This window comes from Phoenix dactylifera, chromosome 13 (assembly GCF_051530095.1).
Source record: "Phoenix dactylifera cultivar Ajwa chromosome 13, Ajwa_hap1_PhDact_Kaust_v1.1, whole genome shotgun sequence".
NCBI classification, from domain to species: Eukaryota; Viridiplantae; Streptophyta; class Magnoliopsida; order Arecales; family Arecaceae; genus Phoenix; species Phoenix dactylifera.
In genome coordinates this window covers 26379748-26403442 of record NC_143202.1, presented here as the reverse complement: position 1 = coordinate 26403442, position 23695 = coordinate 26379748, and the positions used below count along the sequence as shown (strand labels likewise).

Below are 23695 nucleotides of genomic sequence, written 5' to 3'. Positions count from 1 at the left end.
TGTGGAAAGAGGAATTAGTGCCAATTGTAAGACTTCATTTCTGTCACTTCTCCGTCATCTTTTTATCTTTATTGTAGCCTTCTGTTTTTCTCTTTTCCAGGATGATATTTGGTCAGGTCTCTTCACAAAAAAAAAAAAAAAACATCCATTCTTTCTTTCCGCCAAAATAGGCAATTTAATTGAGCCATCTGTCCCTTGTGGCCTTGTAGCTGATTACAAGTGTTAAAGATTGGAAGAGATATTTGAAGGTTATCTGGTGGTGGAGAGAGAGGCTAAGTTAGCTTCTGTCCTTTGTTGCTTTATTACCAAGACCTAGCAGACAACTAAAGCAATGAACATGTGTAACTTCTTGAGAGAATATTACCATGTGTAATTATCTTTCATTTCTCTTGAATTTCAGTAGTTGTAGGTTTTCATCAATTCGTAGGACCTCGTGAATCCTTGATCTACCATCTTATTTCATGGATGCATGCTATATTTTTCTGAGGGGCACAGGGAACAGGGATCAACCATTTCATTGAAATGAAGATGCATAGCATGCGTATCTAAATGCCCATACATGACTTCAATGAACTAAGAACGTCAAATGCGATGGAAGATCCCATAAAACAAATACAAGGCATCTCAGATAGATTAATGTTATATATAAATATATCAGAATTATGACAAAAAATAGACTGCTAGAGGGATTTGAGACGTTCTCTTTTCTGTCAGAGGACTGTCATAGGAGATTCTTCGTCTTCTTCTTTATGAAACTTCCAAACTGAAGCCATTAGTCCTCGAGAGGAAGAGGACGAAGACCTGGTTTTTGCATTCCTTTGCACCTGCACCGTTCACAACAAACACTTTTAGAAAGAAATAACTTGAGTTAAATAGTATTTAATGTTCCAAAAACTAGTAGATGATGAAATTGTGGCACTGGCATCAATCCATTAGCTTTTACTTTATCCTTTTTCTTAAGGATAAAATATGCCCATTTACCAGTTTCATTTTACCAGGTGCAAAGCAAACTGTTCCTTTGGTTCTGTAAAACAGGAGCAGGAGAAAGAAGTACATATTTACTTTGTCTAGATTGACAAGCTCATTTTACCTTTTTGCCTGGTGCAACCTTCCCTATCTTCACACTTTTCAAGCTTTCTGGCCTGTTCTGCAGATACTCCTTTAGTTGGTTATCATCCATAGATTCTATCATACTAGTCTGCCTTCCCCAAAAAAAAAAAGCAAACTAAATTGATGAATGATATAAAAATATTTTTCAGGAAATAATATGTTGTTCAAATGGAGGACCAAGAGAAATATCCTTGTATTAGCACTATGAGTTTTATTTGGTTTGACAAAAATTTGGATCATGATGATAATAATGGAGAAATGAACATGTGGAGGATGACTCGTTAGTCAGATCTTAGTTATGGAGCGATTTTCCATTGATGAGAGCTTGTGAAATGTAATAATGTCATTTCTTGGTTTCTTAAAAAGCCACTTTTATCAGAAATTAATCAAGGACTTCATAGCAGCTTTTTTTAAAAAGCAGTCAAAAGATGTCTCTCAAAACAAGAAATTTGCCTCGTAGCTTCCCCCCAACGCACACCAAAAAAAAAAAAACAAGAAGAAAGAAATCCAAAGCAAAGGTTGTGCACTTAATCACCTTGTCCCCAGGTTCTTCAGTACATGGCATGAAAGAAAAGGCTGTGCATGCGTCAGCTGCTCTTGTTGACACTATCTTCATTAAAATGCTTGCATAACATATACCTTTTGATAATAAATGGTGAGAAACCAAAAAATTTTATTTTTGATACAATAACTTCTTAGTTATTGTTTGGAAATAGTGCATTCTTTTAGAAGAATAGAACATGGTAACCATGTTAAATTCATTTCCTTATTTTCTATTTTCAAGCATGATAGCATGAATAGAAGGGAAAAAGAAAGAAAGAAGAAGAATGAAAAGTATATAGTATTATTATTTGGTGAAACCTCCTGCCAGAAAATTGTCACACATGTTCAAATATAGAAATATTCAAGAGACGACTTCTTGGTAGACAGAGAACATTAATTGCAGCTAGCAAACCTACCCATGAAAGAAGCTCCTCTACTTCTCTTTCCATGGCTGCTTCTTCCCTGTCAATTAGCTCCTTCTTCTGCTGCCATGAAAGGACCTCCACCTCGGAGGCTTTCTTCTTCTTCTTCTTATTTGATTCACTCTCAGACGACATCAGGGAGAAGGAGGTAATGGTGAACGTAGAACGACAGGCAGGGCTGGACTGTGGTATATATGGAGGGATGTCAAAAGTAACGGTTGGAAATGAGATGTTGATGTATAAATAAGATTACCAACAAAAGTTGGACTGAACACTGACTGATCTCATTTCAACAGTTTGGGATCTGGAAAAAAAATGTGACTACTTAGCAGCCTGCAATGCGGACGTCGGTCAAATCAGTTGGCATGGAGCAGGTGAGGAGATGGTCATTTGAACAACTCTTGCAGAATCCTCCAAATGAGCCGTTTATGATTATTGTATCCATATCATTACTTCTGAACTTCTCTTTTGGATGGTTAGCCAGTTTATATGTGACATTTTCCACACAAGTGGGAAGGGGATGCAGAAATGAACTAGAAGGAATGGTAAAGAGATTATCACAATTCCAAGATGTTTTAGATATAAAACTTATATGATGGATTCTGGTTTTCTGAAAAATCTAGGATTGAGAAAACAATGACCTCTACTGGCTCTTCCAAAGTAATCTCTTCCTCGGGGACTGACTTAGAGGCTTAGGTGAGCCAAGGCACAAGGAATATGCCATGTCTGCAGCCAGGTCAGTTGTGAGAGCCATCAGCCTAGCTCGTGATTCATGTTCTTTCTGAAGAGAAGAAATTAAGTGAGTAAAAGTTAGTTCAGAATTAATGTAGGCGATTCCGGTCGCTTGCGGTCAAGGTAGTATTGTTTCTTATCCATGGAAAGAGGGAGAAAATATTTGTTTAGAATTAATGGGTACCACACTATTAGCAAGGTATTTATTTACTAAGCTTCCCTGAATCTCGTGTTATGTTCCCATTTTCACGTCACGCCCCAAAATCGGGACATAACATGGCCGTACTATCGAAGACTAGAGCCCACAATGACAAGAAGCCAATAATATATTTAGCTTTTAAAAAATTATTAACTATAAATTTATAGCCAATTTAAAATACTAATATTCTTCTACAAAATCGTCAAGCTTGCTGGCACGAACTTTAAGTCTGGACTATCCCACTGACCTTATTCACCTGAAAAGAGAAAAATAAAAATGGAAATATATGAGCGACACAACTCATTAAGTAAAGCTTGCACTATTTTACTGGATCAAGCATAAGATTTTTCTATTCCAATGCATCATTTAAGAAAAATAACAGATATTACAAAATAAAACATTTCATAGTATAGTATATTAAAACAAGTTATAAAATCAATCATGTATGAATAAATCATCCATCTTTCATAAACACAGTTCTAAGTTTGCAAATATATTCATAAATTATTTTTCACGTCATTTAACCCTATCACACAGATCTTCGTGCTATGGCACTATAACTTAAGATAGGGTTATTTTCGTATTCGATAAAATATTATACTTCATATCCATTACTAACTTTAACATGTTGGCAGAAGGTTATTTTCATTGGATGCTAGTTCTAGGGTGTCGATTTTTCCAATTCTAGAAATCATATATAACTATCTAAGACCCATTAGAAAACTTATATCCTTTTCTTAAAACATATAAAAATATAGATGAAAAATATTAAATGGCATGATCAGATTCATATTTCATAACAAAGCTATTTTTATTAAAATATTAATGAAACTATTTTTCATAATCGATCTAGAAGGATCACCGAACTTGATATAGACCACTTTGACCACTACGAGTATCCCAGAGGATCTCTAAACTCGATGTAAAGTATTTTAGCCACTACGAGTATCCAAGAGAATCACCAAACTCGATGTGGAATACTTTAACCATTACAAATATCTAGATGGACAAGGTTCAGAAACGAGATTGTCACATTGGAAAGTCGAGTTGCATGCCAAACTTTTGAAGGTCATAACATAGTCATTCTATGCCCGATTGAAATGATCTTTTTTTAAACTTAGGTATTTTTTTTAGATCTACAACTTTGGGCCAACCTCCAAGAAGGTTAAATCGGGCCGAAATTTCATTATTTAGGCTAGAAACGGATTGGTCAGAAAAAAAGATTTCTTTTTGGATAAGATTTTGATCGGGCCTAGCTCTCTATCCGAGAAGAATCAGAAGGAGCGACAGTAGGCAGAATTGACGTAAAAGTCGAGATCTACCTTTTCAAAAATTTTAACTTTTTTCTAGAATATTTTTATTAATCATATTTATTTAAGATATCTAGTCCTATTCGAACTAAGAGAGGAATCTAACCCAAATTATGAAAGAGGGGACCTCACTAATATTATAAATAGGGGGTATGTACTTTAGTTTAAGAGGTGTGAAGGATCAACAAAAGAAAGGAGAACTTAAAGCTATACTTTCGAGATTCCTCCATCCTCTTCTAGTTTTTTTTTTGAGAGATTCAAGTGGAGCAGGTTGAAGAAAATCCTCCTTCTCCCCGATTGGATCAATAATAAAATATGATTTTCATAATAATTTGCCGATCCATAATTTTAAAAAAAATATATGATATTTTTACTGGCAAATTATATGCATAAAAATATGATAATTTAAAAAAATAATAAGAAGTGTAAGATCCACTTACCTCTTTTGCCTTAGACCATCAAACTTTACTAAGCAAATCAGTTAACCCTATTTAAAAGCATTAAAAATAAAACTAATTTCTATTCAATGATTTTAATAGGATTAAAATAATAAGAAAAGAAGACAGTTGGTTGGGTGACAGTATTCGATGGCTCCATGTAGGGCCAAGGCTATTCGATATGGTTCATTAATAGTGGATTTCATAGGCACTTAACAGGGCTAAGGTGATCAGTTCAATAGGCGGCCCAAGCACTATGGCAGATCTAAGTAACTCGATTAATGAATCATGGGGCATGGACTCGATTAAAGCCATGGCCATTCGATAGGGTTCATCAATGGTGGGTTTCATAGGCACTTAATAGGGCTTGGGTGATAGGTCCAATAGGCGGCCCAGGCATCAGGATGGATCAGGGCTCGTTGCAGGGGTTTTAGCTCGGGTTTATAGATCAGGTCGACAGGACCTATATTGGGATCCATAGGTCTCTTAGATAGAGAAAATAAGAGGAGAAAGAGGGATGGGCTTTCTCTCTCTCTTCTCCTCCCTTCTTCTTCTTGTTCTCTTCTTCTTTCTTTCTTTCTTTTTTGGTAAACAGTGGTGGAAGGGAGGCGGGTTGGTGGTTGTCGTGGTCGTCGTTCGGCAAAGTAGCAGCAAGCGGTGATGGCGGCTAGTAGAGGGCTGTCGGTGGCGGCGGCTAGCTGGTCGGATTCAATCCAAAAATAGGGCCGAACAAAGGGTCATGGCTCGGTTGATCTCAAATCCCAATCTGCTTGCTGGCAGCTGGAGGTCCAACTCAGACCAGGGGCCGATGTAGGGAAGGGGCTACGGCCCTCGGCGATGAACATCGGCAGCAGCGGTGGTTGGAAAGAAGAAAAAAGAGACAAAATAGGAGATTCTTATTTCGATCAATTTCTGGCCGATTTCATGGCTGGTGGCCGTGTTCCAAGTCATGGGAAGAAGAACAAGGAAAGGGGAAGAAGATCACAATGTTACCTTGGCTCTGGAGGCGTCAGCAACCCTGATTTCTGGTGAGCACAATGACGGGCAACCATGAACTCCACGGAATAAAAGGAAGAAGAAGGAGAGGGAAAAAAAGGATAGAGCTTGAGGTGGAGGGTTAAGGAGGGTGGGGGGATGTTTATATAAAGGAGACCTAAGGCTCCGATGATCTTAGGTCTCCGATTTCTAGTCGGAGTCGTCGGGGAGAAGGGAGGAAGGAAAAAAAACTAATGGGAGTCTTCCACCCATCACGTGCGAAGCACGCGCAGGGCTAACCTGGCCCAAGCCCAGTCGGGCCGGGCAGGCCTTGACCTGTCAAATTTTAATAATTATAGTTTCTAACTATTAATAGGTCATTTGTTCGTTAAGTTCCTGTGAACCTTTGTTTTTAGGGTTTATCCACACTTGATATCCTCTGGTGCATGTTACACAGCCACATATTTTTTCTACATATATAATATTTTTATGGAACCTTTTTTTTTGCACGACTGGTCTCCGAATTCAGATTCATCAGCCTCAATTTATGCTCCGAAGTGTTTTCGCCATCTACTTCTGTCGATCCCAAATGAATCACCTACTTTTTGTCTAGAAGGTGTAGCAAGAGCATAGGATGTGTACTGAAGCACGAAATTTCCTAGTTAATAGTTTGCTGAGAAGGCAAGTGGGAAAGCAAGTTGATAATGGATTCACAGGAAAAAAAACAATTTATGTTTCAGGTCCAGTCGTCAACATAATGATCTTCCCTAGTCAAACTTATCTGATCCATGCGGAGCTTCTGTTTTTGTCTTGTATTCAGTCAAAAAAAAAAGTAATATTATAGATATAAAAATTCCTTTTTTTTTATTGCCTTGTGGTGCTGTAATAAAAAGGTTTAAACATCAAGTAGTTTAATTCAAATATCCCTTCAGGAGTTCGGTGGCCAATTTCGTCCCAAGTATTTAACCTTAATTTGCTCCCTTGAGACTCATTTTTGCGTATTATTAGCTTGTTTAGGATGCATCTTTTGTTTAAGATTCTTGCACACCGCCGTGTGTATATCACCTACAATGTGGAGGAGTTGGAGATTCTTCATGGCGTTATGGTTTCTTTGGTGGGGGGAGCACGGACTGATGCAGGACCCACGAACACATGGAAAACAGAGGTGACTTCAGAGTTGTGCAGGAGACCACGTTGCATGCTCAAAAACTCTACGAGATCTATGAATTGGATGAGAATGAGACCTCTGGTTAGATTCTTTGCAAAAAATGATCCACCTTCTTTCGCAACATCAACTTGGATCATGCAATAACAATTTTGAGATCTGTGTAGGTGGATTAGAAAAAAAGATTAAGAGTACTTTTAGATCTATGCAAGAAGCAGTCTGACGGTCGAAGTTGAGAAAAAAAATGAATCATTCTTTCATGCGAAAGATACAACCCGAAGCCGATAGTAATTGGCAGGTGAGGAGATGCGACGTACATACTATTTGCGGACTAAAATTAAAACTACTAAATATTAGCGTGCATTACCTCAAGAAAGTGAGATAAGATAAAGCGACAAAGTTACACAACTCGAGAGTAGATGTAACCAAAAGAATCAGAGAAAAAAATATCACAAAGAGGCATAAGTGTGGAGGCAGTAGAATCCCTCATAGAATCTGAATAATTGGCCACAAAAGATATCATGCAATCCGCCATGCCATTTGCTTCGCAAAAGATATCTGAAAGATATCTTTCATATATCTGCTAAGAGGGGGTAAATATTCAGAAAATCGAAGAATAAAATATCACGAAGAAGTATAAGAGGCGTGGACGCATCCAAAAATATTGAGTTGCAGGCTGATTTTGTGTTCAGTCCATGCATATTCTTGAATCATATTCATATGGAGTTTTTTAATTTTAAAACAGTACTCTTCGAAGTCTAATCAGGTCTTTCTTGTATTTGATTGTATTATGCAGATTATTGTGGGAACCAAGCCTAACACAGCTAGGATTAGAGTCTCACACTAATCCATATTCCACACATATGATATGAGTCTAACCTGCTTCTGCACCTCTATTTCTTGTTAGATTCTTGTTCAAAAATATTCATGCTTCATCCACCTACCTCTGTGCTAGACTGCAAACTTTTATGAACAAAATAAGAGAGATCCAAAGGAGTAAGTCTTTGAATACGAAATAGTTTTTATGATGGCCCATGCAAGCGTGCGTTTAGTCCCACATTGATTATTTACTGGATAGGTTTTGGATACTTATACAGGACTAAGAAACCTAAAAAATACATTTTAGCTAAGTCTTGGGTTATTGCAAATAATATCAGAGTGGATCCGACCCATGACCTATGTAGACTAGGAGACACTGTAGCATAGGTATATTTGAGCTAACCACGTGATGATCGTAGTGTTTGTAATTGAATTTGGATTCTTAACTTGATAAGAATGTCATAACTTAAATAGGAGAGTATATGATGACTTGTGAGGGCATGTGTTTAGTCTCACATTGTTTATTAGCTGGAGAGGACTAAGAAATCCAAAAAATATCTTTCGGCTAATCTTTTTGGATGAAGTCCTGGGTTATTACAGTTTTCTGTTGACTTTTTCTACGAAGGTATCATATAATATTATCTTTTGATAGTTGTGCTAGAGAGCTGGGTTAACATCTTGTTTTCATCGAGATATAAGAGAGTTGGGCATTGGGGGAATGGCTTCTCGTTGTTGTAGAATCAATTACCTTACACTACTACCCCTGCATAAGGGGGAAAATTGATTCAGAGAGACCGCATTTAGCATCTGCAAATTTTTTAAGATACTTGTAAGATTAAAAACTAAAGCTCAATTGCTATATGCGGAGATTAATGCTTTATACTATAACGAAAACAAAAAAGAAAATATCAATTGCTTTGTGGCCTTATGACATAAAACTCTTTTTTTTCGGGTATAATGGTTTAGTCTAGTAGCATTACTTGTTACCATCCCAAAGATTTTGAAATTCTAAGATCTAATTCCAAATGAGTAGCAAATAAAAGGATGAACTAACCCCTATACTTTTAGTTGGTAACTCGATGTTCAACCATCCCTTGTGTATCGCAACAATTCGTACCAATAATGTTCCACCCTACCCGGTCGACTCAGTTTTCGCCGTCCGGCAACCATGAATAGCTGATTAACTCATTGCAACATGCTAAGTATTGTGGAGGGGGAGGGGGCCTTGAATTTAGTCCCATATCGGCTAGTAGTGGAAAGGTTCTGTGCCTTAAATGGGGGGTGGAAATCCTTTTCTCTCGAGGGCCCTTTTGTGGGACAAAACCGTGAGGGCACCAGTCTCCTCCCGTCTGCGCTGGACGCGCGGGCCGGAGCGCCCAAAGCGGACAATACCTCGGGAGGAACGCAGTCCTCTTTCTCTGCTAACTTAATGTGGGCTAACTGTTGCGTGAGGCTCCGGCCAAAGCGTCCGTCCCCGCAACACTGAGCATTGAGGTGCAATGGTCCTATCTCAAGGTGAGGCCCTACATATACTAGTTATGAGACTGCAAAAACTATGCCAAATTTTAATTTGATGGCCTTTGAATTGCATAGATGGCCCCATGACCACAAGACAATCTGAGAAGACAGAGCTATGTGTAACGTCTTTCCACGAGCATGGATAGCCTTTGTTGCTTGACTTTATAAGAACATATATGTTTGGTGAGTGGTCCTCTTGTATCCTTGATTTCTCCATTTATTTAGGCCCTTTTGTATGCATGTATTCAAGTGTGTAGGCCCTTTTGCAGGACCTATCTATTGACTTTGTAAGAGCATATCTTTTCGGCGTATACTAGAATTATTTTGTGATAGCCTGGGATCAGAAATGAAGCATAATATAGGTCTATGTTCTCCCAACTGGCGCCTAGGACAATAAACATTCGCACCACGGATTATAACCAAAAAGGATCCAAATTTTAAACAAAATTGATCTCAGCAAGTAGCAAGCAAGCAGGGACATATCTAGAATTCAAGGGAATTCGATATCTTGGGAAGATGATTAGCCAATGAAACTATTATTCATTGTATACTAGGTTCTGATCGTACCTCTATTTTTTCACCGGCTAAATCAGAATTCCATTTGGATTAGTAACCTTTAGGAATGGTAACTAAATCTGAATATGTTACCCCTAGTACAAGATTTCGTTTCTCTCTAGCAAAAGCTTCCTTTTCTTGAACATGCAACACTGCAACAAGACCAACTTTCAAAATTTTGTAATAATTGGCGCTACTTAGAAACCTTCCCACTTTTTCCTCTACCAGTAGCCAAGCTAGCTTTCGGATCAAACCGAAATCAATCAGCAAGTGATCCTGAAAATCTTTTTTTTGAACTCCAAAAAATATACGTGTTGGGAAAACTATCTAGAATATGCTCTTTGGTTTGATTCTTTTTTTATTGATGCTTTTATTTTGACTAATACTTTTATAGAAATAAAATTTAAAAAAATTAATTTGGTTATTCTACAAATTTACAGCTCAACAATATAATTCAAAATTTATTATATTTGTTATTTTTTTCATCCTATGCTGTGCAACATTCTAAGGAGGCCCCTCCCTCGTATCTGAGCCAAATTTTAGTCTCTGATTCTATTGACAGATCCTACATTAGCGTAGGATGAGCAGCCGCTGTAAATAATAATTAAAAAAAAAAACTCAATGGCTCACAATGGAGATCTCCTTCACCGGAGGTGAGTATAACCAGACCAACCTCCTCCTCTGAAGCAGCGGGCGGGCCCACCGGAGCAGGCCGCACGCAAGCGGAACTTGGAGAGGGGGGCGAGCGTGACAGCATGATGGGGCTCTGACGAGCGCTGCTAATTTCCACGTGTACGGCTCTGATGGACAGTACGAACACTGAACGATTTAAAAGACAGCGGCAGCCGGGGCGGGAAAGGCTACGCTGTCCCGCGCTCCCGTAGAAAAACCAAGCCAGTATCCTGCGGACGCGTGGCGGTTCGACGAGCCGTGCCGGGTACACTGCGATGCGCTTGTTGGATCCGTGACTTGGCTTTCGCCAAAGTCCAAAGATACCGGGTGGGCCCCACGCCGCTGCCTCTGATCCCGCGACCAGGCGACGCACGTGTGCAGTGTTTCCAGCTGTCGCGTCGAGTCACGCAAATGGGTCCGAGATGTTAGTCCTGATGATTGCAGCACCCTTAAGAAGAGCACTCAAATTTCATTCTTCAGCCAAGACAGCGCCTCAATCACTAACCTAGTTGCCTTTGCTTCTAGGCAAGCTACCTACTTACTTGGTCATGCAATTTTTTTTTTTAAACAAAAAATCTTTGTATGACCCCCATTGCAGCTTCCATCCCCATGTTCAAGAGGTACAGGCACTATTATATATAATTTACTGCTTACAAATGCAATTTGCCTAGTTCATTCATTCATTGTGCTCTTGAGGACTAGTAATCATTCATTTGATTAATAAAAGAATCATAATTCATTAGCAAATTTTGTAGTTTGTTAGAGATTAAAACATGAGATTGTGACTATATTCAATCATTAATCAAAAGAAGTATATGGCATCCTCTTAACTTTTTTACATATAAAGTTCAAAAAGAAAAATATAGGGTATACAAGTAGGAGTAACTAACTAGCTAACCTTAAAGGCTTTAGTTGAGAGAAAATTGATTAGCAATGTATATTATGCTTGACAATATGACTATATTGATTTAGGATTTTAAAAGTAAAGGTGCTAACTTATCAAGTTGATAAAGTGTTCAGAAGTCGTACCAAGTGATCGGTAACTAGATTCCACCTTCACCGGATTTGAAAGGTTAGGATTGTGTTACCAACTTCCTAGTAGCCTCTTTTATTGAAAAGAGAAATTAGATAATAAAATTTAAAGACAAGAAATTGATTATGTGAAAACTTAAAATATGGGATCTTCTTAAAAATGTAGTATTTGGCTAATTCTTGTAATCAGCAGAACATTATTTATTGTATGATAATTGATTTAAAGGAGCATCTTTAAGTCATTTGAATATCACGACGCAAAATTTAGCTAATAGGCCTAGGCAGCCAACGAAGATGTATGTTCTGAAATCTACTGATAGTTAATCAGCATGCATCTCACAGAATAAGGTACTTTCTGTTTCTCATTTTCAAACTAGATGCGAGTCCATTCAATTTTTGTTTACCAAACAAGTGTATCACCTCTTTGCTGGAATTCCACTGATCACCTTCTTCTATAAAAAGTATTGAAGAATAACAATTAATTGAGCTAACAAGCAACATGTTCAATTAGGCATAAGGTGAAGTTTCAAGTTTCCTTGATGCTCAATGCATGTGACCTTTGAACTATTGTTTGAGCCCTTGTTCACATTGCAAATTACAAACAACATGAACCAAAATAAAGTTGGCTTGTCCTCTTGACTCCTAGCTTCAGCAAGTGTTCATCAACATAGAATCCAAGGTTAGAGTTTGATCCCTCTTAGTTTTAGTTAGTTTGTTATCTTAGTATATTGTCTTACTTTTGTTATCAGGCAATTTCTTTGTAGGTCTCATTTTTAAAACTATTGAGTTGTTACAATCTGTGCTGTCTAAGGGTTAACATTTATATAGAAGTGGGCATTCGCTCTTTTGGCTATATATTATCCAAAGTTAGGTCTCAATGTCTGCTCGTACATATTATAAGGTCTTGTTACGCTTTCATTTGCCTGGTTTTACCTTTCTTTCTTCCTTTCTTTCCTTTTGTGAATTTTATATGTATGTATATACGCATGTATATAGGTATATATGTATGTGCGTAAATAGGATTAGACAGAAAATTATATCTACAGGAAGAAAACATAGTGAAGAAAATGCATTATTGATTATATATCTGTGAAAAGATAACAATAATATAATGATGATATGCTGGAGAAATTCGGATTCCTCAGACAGAGTAGCAGCAAAATAACAAAGGTATAGAGCTATAGAAATGATAGAATTTAATAGATTACACTATTTACAATTTGCGCTTTTCCAAAATACACTGAAATCTATCTCTTTGGTAGTAGATCATTTGGTTACAAAATTACACCTATGTTCGGTAAAATTTAGCAAATGGGAAGCAGAATCAAGTGCAAAACTAAAAGGTTCTTTGGTTGCTTTCAGTTATGAAAGCAACATTGAAAAAAAAAAACAATAAATGAAAATTGGTGGTATGTTTTTTTCATATGAGCTGTTATGTAAATAAGCAATAACTCCTATTATTTGAAAAATGAGCTTTGGAAAAATAGAGTCTCGTTAACGCCACAACCATCCGTCATACAATCCCACGATTAGAGCTTCTCATGTTGAGTTATTTTTAGATATTCATTTAGCTTGTTGAGGAAATTATCTACTACAAGGCTATGAGAAATAAAATTATCCATATCTTACTTAACTCCAGCATGATTAAAGGACAAACCTATCCAGATAAGGTTCTTAGTTCTTATGGTTTTGGTGAAAGAGAAAAAAAAGAAGAAATTTTGTCTAAAGAAGTTTTCTTTTTTCTTTTTCGTTTTTTCTAAGATCATGCTGGTTCGCAGACTGAATGCAAGAAACAAGAAAAGAAGGCGATCTCATTGTTCATTCAAGTTTCCTCTCTATGTTATGTTTCTTAAGAAAGCTTTTCTAATTAGTTTTTCAAATTGTTATATCAGCCTAAAAGAAAACAATCCAAATCTAAATTGTATATTTTTATATATTGTTATTTTTTTTTAAAAAAAAATAGAGCAAAAATCATGAGGTCCTAAGCAAACCCGTAGCTTTGTTTTCTTATAGATAAATATTAATATACTGTTACAAATTCGTGGAAGGGACGCAAGGCGTTTGATTAATGGCAAAATAAGTCCATGTCGGTACACTGAAGTAGGCATTGGTGGAAAACTATAATATAACTCGGTGATGTAGACAATGAGGAAAGTTTTTGGCTTTTATCATGACCTCATGACAAGAGGAAAAGACTTTGCTCTTCCATGAGAATAATTGGGTGCTACTATGTTAAATGACTCACATATAGGGTTGATAGTCGTGACAGAAATTGAAAAGAGGTTGAAGAAGAATCTGTGCAAGGTTGAATTATATGTTCATAATTAATGATTGCTGGTAAACCTGCATCTGAGTTAAATCTACTGTGATCACCATAAGACACTCGTTTTATGATTGGAAGATTTATTAATTTGTCCTTTCTCAGCAAGTCGTACTGGTAGTAGCTACACACTGAGTACTGACCTTGATAGCATTAGCTTAACCAGATTCTGCCGACATGTCTCTCTTTGTTCTTGTTCTTGAATTCTTATGCTAGTTATGGTTTTGGAGAATATAAATATATGCTATCAAGAAGAAGCATGATGGAAGAATATGGAATAAAAAAGATTACAAATTTTCATAATTAGTTACCTCGAAAGTTACATTCGAAGAATGAAATTTTTTAAGATCTTAAGAGGTCGAACCACATGCTTTTCCACTCTTGAAACTTACTGTAGGCAAAATGTGTGAATATAAATATAAGGCATACAAAATTCATGGTGCAAATGCAAAAATAAAGTGAATGAGAGTTTTCTTTTGGCGTTTCTCTGCTTTAAAATACTTCGAAAAATTTCTAACCTGAAATTGAGTTAGGATCAATCAGCTATAAGAGGGAGAGAGAAGGAGAAACTATTTGGTAGTTTCTTACTTTCTCATAGCCACTCCTTCTCATGTTTAAATCTTGGATGATCAACCCGGATCCAAAATCCAACAAAGCAGAAATATCGAACCATAGCACTGGTATGCACCAATCCCCAAGAAAACAAATCACGAATAATTTTAGGATCAGCCTTCGGCTTGCCGCTGAGACAGAAAGATCGATGGTTGTCAAATTTTAGATATGATAGCGAGAGCCTCTATTATGTTATTCTTAAGTTTATTATTAATTCATTACGGGATGCGGTTTCTTCTCTCGGTCCGGTTGGCTCCTCTTGCATCGAGTTGTGAAGCAAGAAAACGGATCAAAAGGCCATGAGAAGCCATGGAAGCCAACGACAATAGAGATATAGAGACTAGCTCTCAGGACTGTCAAAATATAAGCAATAAAGGGAGAAATGTTGGGGGAAAGGATGACACAGGAAAAATATTAGGCTCTGTTTTATCTAAAATCTCTCATTCAACAAAAAAGGATTATTACTACACAAGACGAATTCCCTATACAAATCTGCACCCCCTCTTTCTTGTGGTCCTTTTGGACCCACAAATGAACTTCTTGAACTCATCTTCCACACAAACAAAATAAAGTGGGAAAAAAAAATTTATAGAAGGTTACTAAGCACTCGAAGCTCGACTTCTGCAAGTCTGAAGAGAAAGAAGAAGAGAAACAAAAACAAAAACAAAAGCAATCTCCAGTGATATACTTCCGAATTTCTCGGTATAGAGGGGGAGGGATGGAGAGGAAAAGCATTCCCCTACAACCCTACTGAGAATTCGTTTGGTGGTCATCTCGACCGTCGGCGCCTTGCTGCTGAGCCTGATGGTGATCCAGGGACTGATGACGCTCCGAATTCATGCTGAGTCCAGCTCTATTATAGGCGTTGAGCGCTGCCAGCATCCCGAGATTGGCCTCGGAGATTCCCAGCCCAAGATGCTGCGGTGCCGCGCCGGCCAGCGGGAGCGCCCCGCCGGCGCGGCCGCCTTGGAAGTCGAGACCGCTCGGGATGTTGATCCTCGACATGAAGGGGAGTGTTGGCTGGATCGTGCCCCCGACGCCGGAGGCGGCGGGTATCCCGGTTCGGTACTGCCCTTGGCCTGTTGCTGACGGGAACGTCCATAGAGACGGCTCCGACGGCCCGGCGGTCGAGCCAGCGGAGACGGGGAGCATCCAGAACGCTCCGCCGGGTCCGCTGTTCGGGGCGACCGCCCACATTGCCGCCGCAGGGAGGACGCCGGGCGGCCTCGCCATTCCCGAGGCGGTGGATGCAGCGGGTTCTTGCGGCGCCCGGTGCTGCAGTTGGAGGCCGCCCGTTCGCACGTCTTTGGAAGCGGAGGAAGGGGACGACGGGCCGCCACCTCCTTCTTGCTGAGAATGACGCGGCGGCGGCTGCTGCCGCTCTTCTTTGAATAGATCTTCTCTGAAGCGTTTCCTCAAATAGGTATCGGCGGAGGAATCCCCTCCTCCGCCGCCGCCGGTGCCTCCTGCCGAGTGCAGTCCTTCCCCCATTTGATCGGTGGGTAGGAGATGATGCTGGTGAGCGGGGTGGGGATGGTGGAGCTGGTGGAAGCCTAGCATTGCGGAGTGGGAGATCCCAGCTCCCTCCTCGTAGTTGGGGCGGTGGTGGGCGAGGGCGAGGGCGTGGAAGGAGTGAGGGCCGGACTTGGACGGCGGCGCGGAGAGCGAGGAACCACTGCTCCTGAGAGAGATGTTGAGCGTCGAGAAATTTGCAGGGATGGTGCCGGAGCCCGTCGCCGCGATGATAGACGGCTCCGCCTGCTGCAAGAGCCACTCGATCGTCTCCCCGTCCGACTTGTGCCCGAGTTCTCGTGTCAGCTGGAAGACCCTGGCGGCGCACAAGGCCGGCATCCGGATCCGGCGGCCGCGGCCCTCGACTTTCGTATGCCGGTCCTTGGACGACCGCTTTGGGACAACGGCAGCCTTCTTGGGCGGGATAGTGGCGGAAGAGGAGGGGCCAGGAGGGGTGGGGTCGGGCTTGGCGGCGGAGGAGGAGATGGCAAGGGAGGCGTCGACGCGGCCAGATCCGCCATGGTGTATGATGGAGCCCATGAAAGAAGCGCCGCTTCCTCCTCGTCCTTCCAAGTTGACGAGGTCGAAGGAGGAGGCGCCGCTGCTGTTACCTTGGGGGTGGAACTGCTGCTGCTCGGAAGTGCTTCTACTGCTGTTGGTGCACCCGCTGCTACTGTTGCTATTTGATGGAACTCCTCCTCCTCCTCCTCCTCTTCCTCCGCCGTCCGGTCCTTGTCCATGCCTATGATCACTCCGTTCCATGTCTTCTCTTTCCCTCAAATAAATCAACACCCACCAAATTTTATTTTATACCCCCTCGCCTTCTTCTATTTTTCTTTCATCCCATCACAATTCTCTCTTCTCTCCTTATTTCCGGGGCAAAAAAAATAATAATAATAACCCAACGAGTATCGCAGAGACAACCTAGTTAGGGTTCTGTCCAAACACGTGCAGGTGGCCGGATGCTTACTTCGCTCGAGACTGCGTGGGGTTCCTCCTGTTTGACTGCTGTCTCTCTGTGTGTGTATGAGAAAGAAAACCGAGAGGAGGTGGGGGAGAAACTACTGTCTCTGTGTGTGTGAAAGAGAGAGAGCGACGAAGGGAGCGCGTAGGTTTAGATCCTAAACCCTAAATCCCCTTCGCTTTCTCTTCCTCCCTTCTTTTCTTTCTTTCTCTCTCTCTATAATTGCTTCGCTCGCTCTCTGCCCTTGTTGACGCTGGGTGGTGGCCTGGGGAAGGAGCAGCAGCCACTCGTGGGGCCTCGGAAAGAATGACGAGTATAGACTTGTTACGCTGGCCAGCGTTAAAAACTTAAACATCCACCTCCCCTTCCCCTTTTTCCTCTCTCTCTTTCCATCTCCCTTCTCTACCCTTCAGTCCATCCACTTGGTTCCACCCCCAACCCTTCAAAGCTTCGTGCCATCCCAATCCCCAGAGGAGCCCCACTTAGGAAGCCATTAAAGATGGGGACAAGTGGTCTTTTTTTGTTTGGTGGTTGGGAAATTTGATGGGGTGTCGACTGCGACGATAATAATATAATAAAAGGGCGAACTGGCTCCTATTCTAAAGTGCTCCTCTGCTTTCTATTATTTCTGCTTCTCTTCCCACCATTATTCTGGTTCCAGCCTACTGCCCTCAGGTAAAACGGGGCTGCAGCCAGACACTGCAGGTGGGCGTCGGATAAACGCATCTAATGCTCATGACAACTCATCCCAACGCAACCTCCTTTTTCTTTTAAGATAAATATAGTTCTACCTTCTAACAAAAAAAAATTGTTTATCTACATGAAATTTTATACTTATCAAATGTTATATTTATATATAAAAATATACACGTATGAGAATATAATAAAACTAGTAGTGGAATACTCATCTGACAGTCAACTCCAGCCTGCCCCACTTTCTCTTTTGAAGACACAGCCCACACCAACCCAAATCCCATCCCAACACACAACTTTATCCCCTAATCTACAATAAAATAAAAGATTGTTAACTCCCATAAGCTTCACACTTTATTCTAATCAGCTTCGGCACACCTACCCCGAGGAGTGGTTAATGGTTGTACTAGGTCCTCCGCTCGGCTGATGGACCAGTCCGACCATAAAGCAACACGCACAAAGTTAGAGAAAAAGAAAGAGACCGTGCAGTATACATGTGTTCCTGCATATTGGCTCATGGTTAGACTGGTCCACCAGCTTAGCGGTAGAACTGATGCAGCTAAAAATTGCACCCTAATGAGAGGGTAGCTCCATTGCCATTGTTTGGGCCCTACAAGTGAGACATTGAGGCTATCGGTGTACCCGCGGGGGGCCTTCTCTTTCTCAAATCTCAAAGACCACAAACAATCCTTCTTTTGTTGACTCCCGGCAGTCACAATGTCAAACCTTATCATGCAACCATCTTTCCCTTTATCTCTCCCTTTTTGTGGGGCTCCATCATGTTATGGAGAACTGCAGCCAGCTTTGAGTCTCTCTGAGCCAGAGAGTCACACCTGACTCACATGGGTTCAGAACTTGTGGGCTTGCCCATCCTTCTCTCCATTAGCAACTTGGAGATCCCAGTGACAGATGAGAGCCCTATCATATGGAGGTCCAGTCACCAAATAGAAGAAACACTGTGGCTGCATCACCCCACCTTTGTTGGCTTCTCCATCTCTGGATTCCTGATAGAGACCCCTCTCCCATCCCCAAAACAATAACAAAAAAATATATTATACACTATAACAGGTTATAGATATATAATAATGAGCAACTTATAAATGTATACAAGAAAACGAATGAGGATCATAATTATATATATGTATACACTTGGATATATTTGAAGAATGTGGGAAAAGACCAACCTTTCGACAACCATTCTATCTGACTAAATTCCAACAAGGCTGGCTCGCAACTTCCCACCATCTTTTCTGTGCGTCCGCATTGAAATTTTTTGCCAATCTTTCCAACGAGGCCGAGACTGGTGGAAATAAAAGAGGAAGCAGGTCTTTCCCAAAACACGAGAAGTTTTTTTTTTTTTTTTTTGCTCTCTCTCTCTCTCTCTCTCTCTCTCTCTCTCTGAGGGTGTTCTGATGAGTGATGGGATGATGGGTAGAACGGAAAAAGTGGCACGGGTGTGGAGGCTCAGGGGGGAAAAGGTACAGCAGGGGGGTTTTGCCACCTTTGCCTTTGTTTCTGGTCGTACGTGTAGCTTTTTTTTTTTGTTTTACTTTTCCTTCCTGTGGGGATATATTACTGCAGTAAAGACTAAAGAATGAATGCAATATAGTGGAACGTGGTAATTAATCAATTGTTATTGCGGGGGACCGCCGTATAACGGATGTCTCTTTTCGCTCGCACTGTAAATAAGATGGCTGCTTGATGACATGAGTCTTTTTTTTTTTTTTTTTTTTGGGTTGGTGCAGGGGACCCAGATGCCATGTTAGTGAAGCCTAATTACCCATAAAAAAATAGAGAAGAGAGAGAAGATGGAAGCCTGTTTGAGAGGAATTTGGTGAGCCGCCACTAAAACGGAGGGGGTGGAAAAACAGTACGGCCTGTTCCAGATTCCATGAAATTGGTACTATGATTTGCATTTTGACACAATCACATAAAGTTATTGTTTGTTAATTATTTATAGTTTGACTAAAAAATTGATCATAAAAGTTACATTAGTTTAAAAAAATTTATTACCTAATATATAAAAATATAGAAATAAATCTATCTTACTTTATCCACTTAAGTTTTTGAAATAAGAGATAATTTTAACATGATATCAGAGTACAAGTCTTGAGTGCATTTTTTAACTCCATTAGAAAAAAATTCGACTCAAGAAAGAGTAAAAAAAATAAAATATATAAATAAATCTAGTTCCTCCTATCAGTTTGAGTTTTTGAGATAAATGATGATTTTAACATAAAAAAATATATATTTAAGAAAGAGTATTGCAACAAGATTTAATCTATTGAAAATAAAAAAAAAATTATATGACTAGTATGTGATGTGGTATAGAAGTGAATATTTTTTTTATTATAATTTTGGAGTTGATTCTTTAAGCATTTTTCATACTGTAGTTGATGAAAATTTTTCTTGTCCCTTGCTATCCTCTCAAGCTAGATGCCGGCACAGCTGCCGCCTGCCGTTTTTCTACGATGGTGAAACCTGAAAACGACCTGGGTCAATTAAAAACAGTTTAACAGTAACTAAGATAAAAAAAAAAAAAAAAAAAAAAAAAAAAGCAGGGGAAGTAGAAAGGTTACGTAAGATCCGAGAGGGCTAAAGAGGTGGTGGGCTCCCATACGAAGAGGTTAATGATTACAGGGTAATTTAGTATTGGGGGAAGGACCACTTGCAGCTCTTTCCCGTCCTCCACCCAACATCACCACCAATCTCTTTTTATCTTTACTGCTGCCATGAAACAAAGAGAAAAAGATGAAACAAAGAGAAAAAGATGAAACAAAGAGAGAGGAAGACCAACAAGGAAACCAGACCGGACCGTGTCACCCGGCTTCAAATGTACAACCCATGGAAAAGTTAGGGGGGATCTAATTTATTGGCGCGCAGCCCTGGTACAAATTTGGTCATCTTAGAGGTTGCAGGCATGGTGTCACCCTCTATTTTCTAATAAAAATTTTTTTATCAAAATATAATTTAGAAAGTTGATATCTAGATATATTATATCTGAAAATGTAATTTTTTATATTTATTTAACTATACAAAAATGACATATTTTAGAATGCTTCATATTTGGTCGAATATTTATCTTTCTGTAAAAGTTGTCTAAAATATCAATTATACCATTTTCTATCTAAAAACCGTGAATGCGAGAATCTTATTTCTATATAAGAAGCTACTTTTTTATCTCTTTCTTTTAAAAACTTCAACTAAATATGAGATATTTTTCTTGATTTTTCTTGATCATACTTTCTTTCTTCCTCTTTCCACAAACTAAACGAGTTCTTAATGGCTAAGTTTTTCTCTTCTAATAAGGTATGCAGCTGCGTATAGGCTTAGATAACTAGATTTTTCAATAGCGAGTGATTTTGTGCACAATGGGATCGTTCGGCTTTTTAGAGCTAAAATACTTATTTTGTTATTAAAAATTATCGCTTTTGCAATAACTCTTGGATGAATTATTGTATTAGAGATAATTTTTGAATGATTAGGTTGATAGACTTTAGGTTTAGGTAGTTGGCATCTTCATCGTGCCGGTCGTCGGTAATAGGTTACGATAATGATTCTAAGTGGTGGAAAGGAAGGTAGAGTTTGATTTTAGGTTTTGTATACCATTAGATATTATGAGTTTGTAATAATTTGCATTGTTGGATGTTGTGAGTTGATTGTGTTTATGTTTTCTAGCTGGCGTGCCATACTGGGTCCCCAGGACCCGACATACTGCCGTTGGATAATGTATGATTTAGAAAGGAGCTGGTTTGGGATGTCAAGGAACAGTGACTAGGTTTGGCCTCATGTGGTTGAATGGTGAATCCATAGCCAATGCGGATAGCTTAGCATGCACGTACAGTTGGTGCTGTCCAATGGCTAAATTTATTTCCATGGTTTTAGCTGAGACTATTTTCCCTAAATTTTCACTGAAAGTTCATCAATATAGAACAAATAGATAATACATGACAAAGGATGCAATAATATTTCATATGACCATCTACAAAAATACAGCAAAACAATTTAACGTTGAAAAGAATATATATATCAAGTACTTCGAAATTTATAATCTTCATGTTTTTTGAAGCTATTGAGTAGCGTAAAATATTTCATAGCCATCAAATAATTCAGAAATCACAAATAAAGTTTGTGGAAGTAATGTCGTTTTAGCAAATTTGTTCATCGCAGATGACCAAAACTAGCCTCAAATAATCGAGCCTATGCGAAATTAATACCGACCCCAAAGCTGGCCTAACTCTTAGGCAACTGAGGCGGCCGCCTAAGGCCTCGACCCAAAGAAGATCCACTACAGAAAGGAACAAGGTTCTTCTTAGTGAGTTCACCTTAGGCCGGCCTACTGCAGGGAAGGCCTCAAAAACAAAACAACAAGAAAAAATGCTCCATTTTGTGAGTTCACCTTAGGCCTCCAAATGCATTGGGCTGCTCTTGACCGATCCCCCGATTATTTTTTAGGGTTCATCGTGGAATCGGTGTGAGTTTAACATTGCTCCAAATTTGTCATTGTACTCAACCGACGGGACGAGGAAACATGAAAGAAGAACGATTGATGAGATAACGTGGAAGAATGATGATCATGAGGAGCCAAAAAGAGGGACGATCATGACTAATTTGATGGGAACTGTTAAAGGACTTCCATCATTGAGCTATGTTGCATGATAGCATATGTTGGGGTTCTTTACAGCACACAGTGCAGGACTCCCAATGCTGCCTTGCCAAAAGAGATTGCTGGCCACGAGCCCATGAGGAGTCCTGCAAGGCTTTGTCCTTGGGAACAAATCAAAGAGGTCCTAAACTGTAGGGTATGGAGCCAGCCTAAGGTGATGCATGCTGACCCTTGATGAGAACATTTCACCCTTGCTTTCCAGGCTTGGAGCGTTTACGAAGCAGACCTACCTCCCCGGATTTGCACCAACTTGTGGATGAACAAGTTGTGGTGTCGCTTTACATCAAGGAAAGAAAGGGATACCTGAAATCGACCTGTAAGTAGGGTGTGGCAGGAGTAAAGCCCGGGACCTGTCACTTTCCTTTTTCTTTAATTAGGTCGGATTGATTGTGTACTTTTAGTATGCATACATTCAATAAAGTCAAAAAAATAAAAAAATATTAAAAGAAGAGGGAATGGCCTCGTAGTTCTCTTATAGATAGCTACTCTGTTCGCCTTTCTGTAGACATGAGATGCCCGAAATACTGTACAATTTCTCACCACAAGTTATCTTGCAATGACTTTGGACTGTGTCACTTTGCCTTTTCAAAGTCGCACAAACACGACCATTAATTTGTACAATGTAATCTGCTCTTTAAAAAGAGAATATGGTGCCCGTGTAAATGATTATGTTAGGTAGAATCCAAATAAAGAACAGGGATTACATTAGCACCAGACATTTTTTTTTTATTGGTCTACTGACATAATGTGTCTGTGTTTTTTATTTTTTTGGATGAAGTTCTGTTGACATAATGTCATAACAGCCACCAAAACAATTTTAGCCAGTTCTTACATCATAGAGATATACAAAATGCTTTTTCGTAATATTTATTATTTTATGAATAAAGGGCTATCTCGATGGTCGTACCTGCTTAAAAATCAAAAATTGTGCATTTTCAAGACTCCAAGAAAAATAAAAAATATTGTTATTTCAGTATAACGGGTGAAAGATGTTAGAAATAGTATATATTATTTGGCAAATTTATTGTTAAACTAAATAAAATTGTATGTTTTATAAAAATAAAATTTTCATTCAAATTTTTTATAAGATTTTTTTTTTGATATGCATGACATAACCAAATAACACTTTGTTTCGTTATTGTGATCTATTTTCTGCTCATAAGACTAACAAGCACCATTATGGCAACTAGAATTTTAGAAGAGGGGCATGCAAGTAAAAGTATTAGCTTCAAGAGGTCTGAGATTTTGGAGATATTAGCAATATCAAAGCTTCAAAGAGAGAGAGAGAGAGAGAGAGAGAGAGAGAGAGAGAGAGAGAGAAAATTTTGCTGTAAATAATTTTCTTTTTCAAAGGTCAGATAGGCATACGAAGAGTATGAATTTGGATCCTTGCGAATACTTGAAATAATTGGATCTAAATATTCATCCATTGTCATTCA

General features: G+C 39.3%; 2 protein-coding genes across 2 annotated transcripts; both read right to left on the bottom strand.

Annotated features, from left to right (window-relative positions):
• Positions 1–624: 624 nt before the first annotated feature.
• Positions 625–2482, bottom strand: LOC120112249 (uncharacterized). Its single transcript, XM_039131118.3, has 3 exons — positions 2070–2482; positions 1091–1198; positions 625–824 (listed from the first exon to the last, which is right to left on the bottom strand). Exons 1-3 carry the CDS (start codon positions 2208–2210, stop codon positions 711–713), a joined length of 363 nt encoding a protein of 120 aa, XP_038987046.3. The 5' UTR covers positions 2211–2482; the 3' UTR covers positions 625–710.
• Positions 2483–14845: 12363 nt separating this feature from the next.
• LOC103703214 (transcription factor TCP22-like) lies at positions 14846–17700 on the bottom strand. Its single transcript, XM_008785994.6, has one exon. It carries the CDS (start codon positions 16693–16695, stop codon positions 15169–15171), a length of 1527 nt encoding a protein of 508 aa, XP_008784216.3. The 5' UTR covers positions 16696–17700; the 3' UTR covers positions 14846–15168.
• Positions 17701–23695: the final 5995 nt, after the last annotated feature.